Source organism: Nicotiana attenuata, unplaced genomic scaffold (genome assembly GCF_001879085.1).
Source record: "Nicotiana attenuata strain UT unplaced genomic scaffold, NIATTr2, whole genome shotgun sequence".
NCBI lineage: Eukaryota > Viridiplantae > Streptophyta > Magnoliopsida > Solanales > Solanaceae > Nicotiana > Nicotiana attenuata.
In genome coordinates this window covers 164,002-169,074 of record NW_017672098.1, presented here as the reverse complement: position 1 = coordinate 169,074, position 5,073 = coordinate 164,002, and the positions used below count along the sequence as shown (strand labels likewise).

The 5,073-nt window shown below is 37.5% G+C and overlaps 1 protein-coding gene across 2 annotated transcripts in view; it reads left to right on the top strand.

Moving 5' to 3' along the window:
• The first annotated feature begins 1,017 nt into the window (after positions 1–1,017).
• Positions 1,018–5,073, top strand: part of LOC109211802 (TMV resistance protein N-like) — a 7,689-nt gene continuing 3,633 nt past the window's right edge. For both annotated transcript variants that reach the window (XR_002065775.1, XM_019375380.1), the window contains exons 1-4: positions 1,018–1,638; positions 2,510–3,605; positions 3,684–4,058; positions 4,143–5,051. Coding sequence is in view for 1 of the 2 variants with exons in the window: in XM_019375380.1 (XP_019230925.1) it covers positions 1,112–1,638; positions 2,510–3,605; positions 3,684–4,058; positions 4,143–5,051 (2,907 nt within the window). In the remaining variant the exon portion in view is untranslated. The remainder of the gene's footprint in view (positions 1,639–2,509; positions 3,606–3,683; positions 4,059–4,142; positions 5,052–5,073) is intronic.

The following is a 5,073-nucleotide window of genomic DNA, read 5'->3' as shown; positions in this document are numbered from 1 at the left end:
TTTCAACCTAAAAGACAGCGGCAAAGATGACGAGGATGATAAGCTGCCACTTACAGAGTTTTGCGTGAAGCACTATTTTGGTCCGAAGCGGCCCAGTGCTTATAATGCAATTCTCTGCAAAGACTTGTTTCGTCGTCTCACCAGGCTTCTTTGTATTACCGGAGAATTTGATCCTTCATACTTGAGAGCTCTCAGAAAATTTGTTCCAGATTTCAAGGACAACGAAGATGCCCTCAACAAATTCCTTAGCAACATAACTAGATGTCCGCCCATTTATCCGTGATGGAAGAAGTTCAATACTTGCAAAGGTCTTGGCAAACTTTAGGATTTTATGCAGTTCAATTTGATTTTTGTTTGTAAGAGCTCGAAACTATATATGGCTAGAAATTCTTTCATGTTTCTAGAATTTGATTATTTTCATACTACACTACAGTTTTTAGGTTTATTTATACGACAAAAATAAATTATATTCTGTTTTGTCCATAAGCAGATTTAACTTGAATCTTCTTCCCTAAAATTCTGCCAAAGACAGAAATTTTAGATTTGTGGTGATGATGTCTACCTGTAAAGCCAATGTTTTTCAGAAATTTATTTTTATTATTATGGTGAAGGCTTGGAGTATTTAATTTCCCAATTGAGATCATAAGAGAGGTGGTTATTATATAGCATTAGATGCTCTATGCAGAAAATCAAATTGTCTGTCTGGAAAAAATAGGGGTCGGTGCGAGAGTCCAAGCTGCAGATTCCTGAAAAAACTAATCAAGAAGGATTAGTTAATTAAGCAGTAGACCTCTTTTATCTTTTTTTTATTATCAAACAGCGTAGACTCCTAGACCATCTTTGATTAATTTAATTCTGTATCTGTGATAGAGGCAGAAGTAAGTGAACGATGAGTCAGATTTTGGACACATGTTCAATGATCCAAGGCTGAGGATTTCACTCCTAATTAAATAAATAATCAGCTTATTAATTTATTAGCAGATAAAGCAACTAGCCTAATTAACTTTCACTAGTCTGCATTTTCTTGTTATTTCATACATTGGTTTTTTAAAGCGTTGTTTGATTATATAACCACTGAATCCTTACTCATAGAATTGGTCAACTTGATCTGATGGGTTCTGAAAGACCACAAATATCTTCCTCTTTTGTTTCTCCATGCATTTATCATGTGTTCTTGAGTTTCAGAGGCGAAGACACCCGCAAGACTTTTACTGATCGTCTTTATGCTGCTTTGATAGGTGCAGGGTGGCGCACGTTTAAGGATGACAATGAGATTGAGAGGGGGGAAAATATTAAGACAGAATTAGAGTATGCAATCGTACACTCGAGGAGTTCAATAATTATCCTCTCGGAGAACTATGCTACTTCCACTTGGTGCCTTGATGAACTTGTGAAAATCCTTGAACATAAGAGGACCAAAGGGCATGCAATTCTTCCTGTCTTCTATCATGTGGATCCCTCTGAAGTTAAAGATCAGACAAAGAGCTTTGCAGAAGCATTTAGAAGATATGAGCAGCAAATTGAAGCTGAAAGTGATGAAGGAAAGAGGGAGTGGATTGATAAGGTTCAAAAATGGAGAGCAGCTCTTGGAGAGGTTGCAGATTTGGTTGGTGTTACAGTGATCAATCAAGAGGATAGGTAAGGCTTTTTCATATCCAGTAAATTCTTCATGCTGCAAAGTAATCAAGAATAGGTTGAGATTTTGTTTTCAAATAACTTTTTGAACTCGTTCCCAGAGGCGGATCTAGGATTTTTATAAGATGGGTGCACCACTAAAGAAAGGAGAAAAAAGAAAGTAATAAGTAGGAATTGATCCTTGCTCCTTTAAGTAAATAACTTAGTATTCAACTAAGTGCACCATTTAGTCTCTTTGGAGCATGGGTGCCAACAGATAATATTAGATCAATTCCAGAAAATATGTACATAAATACCTAATTTGGGGGAAAGATCATGGGTTCACGTGCCTCATTCATAAGCCTATGAGTCCGCCCCTGCTCGTTCCTCCTTGCATATAGAGATTTGAGGAATAACTTTTTCTTGTCTTGAGGAAATTATAAAATAGTAAAAGTGAAGCTAAAGCTATTTAAGGAAAAAAGAAAAGGGAGAGAGTAAAAGCGAACAATGGGCTCTTCCTCCGCACATTACTATCCTGGGAAACATAAATCTGCTTAAGTCTCAAATATTATTTACGTGTTGGGTTGAGAACTTAAAGCTTAGGATCCTTTCAGTTAGGCATCAAAGTACTTGTATTGTACAGCTGATTTCATTAGAAAGGAAATGGAGCTAGAGATTAAAGTATCTGTATGAATATGTTGGCATCGATGGAATTTCATGCTGATCTAGCTGATTTTCTCTTTCTCTTACTTTTTCACTTTCTGTTTTTGTAACAAGCAGAGAAATGATCATATATTCTAAATACTTCTGATTTCAACAATACAAAAGCCTCTGCTACTTAGTTTGTTCAGATGTGACATTATGCCAATCAATTTGCTTCTTTTCAATTGATTAGGAAGGAGTCAAAGTTCATTGAAGAGATTCTTCAGCTCATTGAGGATAAATTGAACCGCACAATCTCTAGTGTTGCGCCTTACCTGGTTGGGATCAGTTTCAGGGTCAAAAATATTGTGTCATGGTTGCAGAATGGATCAAATGACGATAACATCATTGCAATTTGTGGGATGAGTGGAATTGGGAAGACAACTGTTGCCAAGTATATTTTTACTACGAACTTTGAAAGATTTGAAGGTAGTAGCTTTCTTGCAAATATCAGAGATATTTCTCAGCAACCTGATGGCTTAATTCGCTTACAGAAACAGCTCCTTTATGATCTTACTGGGAAAAAGAGTAAAATACAGGATATTGATGAAGGGATCATCAAGATAAGAGATGCTATATGTTTTAGGAGAGTTCTAGTCATATTGGATGACATTGATCAACAAGAAGAGCTACACGCTATAATTGGAATAAAAAATTGGTTCTGTCCAGGAAGTAAAATTATTGTCACAACAAAGAATTCAAATTTGCTCCAGGTTCATGGAATTCAAAAAGTCCATGAAGTCAAGGAAATGGGTAATGATGAATCATTGGAGCTTTTCAGTTGGCATTCCTTTGGGGAGGACCATCCAGCTGATGGGTACATGGAACTATCGACCAGGGTGGTAAAGCATTGTGGAGGGCTTCCTCTGGCACTTCAAGTTTTGGGTTCTTCTCTTCGTGGAAAGAATATTGATGTATGGAAAAGTGCACTAGACAAGTTGGAAGTGATTCCTGCAAACCAGATAATGAAAAAACTAAAATTGGGGTACGATTCGTTAAAAGATGACCATGATAAGAATTTATTCCTTGACATTGCCTGCTTCTTTACAAGAAAGGATAAAGATTATGTTATTGCAGTACTTGACGAATCTTATACTTACACAAGAGTTGGGATTCAGAATCTCGCAGATAGACTCTTGTTGACAATTGAGGGTAACAAGTTGATAATGCATCAAATGCTTCGGGACATGGGCAGAGAAATAGTCCGTCAAGAATCACCCAAGAAGCCTGGGAGACGTACCCGGTTGTGGCACTACAAGGATTCATTTAATGTATTGAGAGATGACATGGTAAGCATTTTCTTTCTCTTGTATATAATTCTTTTTCCTTCGGATACTGCTAAGCCCTTTGTAAATAATTATTTTTAGGGCTCAGAGACAATTGAAGGTCTTTCCCTTGACATGAATATGGTAAAGGAGGACCAATCCTTCATGGGAAGTTCTAGCAGTGGAAGAAAGTCTCCGTTTTTTGGTTTCTCCAGGAATCTCATCAAGTTTTCTTCAAGAACCTTAAATGTGATTGAATTGGGAACAAATATCTTTACAGTTATGAACAAGCTTAGACTGCTTCAGATCAGTTATACACATCTAAATGGTGCTTATAAAGATTTTCCCAAGAACCTGAGGTGGCTATATTGGAGAGGTTTTCCTTTAAAGAGTATGCCAAATGATTTTCCATTGGACAGCTTGGCTGTTCTTGACATGCGGAACAGCTGTTTGGAAAGACTGTGGCCTGGAAGAAGGGTATGGAAATTGTTTATGTTGTTAGGTTCCTACTCTTTTAATGAAGTGTTACTCATCCCTTTCTTTTGAACTTCGTCAATATAGGTGCTTCAGCTGCTAAAAATTCTCAACCTCAGCCATTCTCATTCTCTGTCTAGAACTCCTGATTTCTCAGAACTTCCGATGCTGGAGAGGCTTGTTCTCAAAGAGTGCGTCAATCTAGTTGAGGTTCATGAATCCATTGGAACCTTAGAGGCTCGGCTTATTTTCTTAAATCTCAAAAACTGTAAAAGACTTCAGAAACTACCCAGACAGATTTGCAAGTTAAAAGTTCTTAAAACGCTCATTATATCTGGTTGCTCAAATCTTCTAGAGTTGCCAAGAGATCTTTGGAGGATGCAGTCCTTGATAGTATTTCTAGCCGATCAAATCCCAATGAGTCAATTACCCTCCACGAATAAACAGAATTCAAAATGGCATGCATTCATCCAGTCTTGGGTTTCTAAGCCAAGAAAAGTTCCAAAACTTTCCTCGGTTTCTTTGCCAAAATCTTTGGTTAACCTAAGTCTAGCTGGGTGCAATCTATCTGAAGCTGCTTTTCCTAAGGACTTCAGTAATTTACTGATGTTGCAGGACCTAGATCTTAGTAAAAATCCCATCACTTCCCTTCCAGATTGCATCAGAACTCTTTCCAGGCTCAACATACTTGTATTAGATGATTGTAGAATGCTTAAGGCTCTCATAGACCTACCACGTATCAACAATTTGAGGGTGGGATACTGCACTTCCCTAGAAAAAGTAACATATCTATCAGTAGGATGCCGTGCAAAAACTCACCATTTAAATGGCTGTAAAGAACTCAATGATATGGAGGGAAGCTTCAAGTTGGAAGCCATGGGAGAAATCGAGAAAACAATGAAGTCATTGGAATTAAGCATGTGGGATTCTGTGGGAAGCTTTGAAGTGAAATTGTATAATAATTCAACTAATACAGAAAGTAGAGGACCAGCAAAGGTACTGTCTCCTCTTTCCCCCC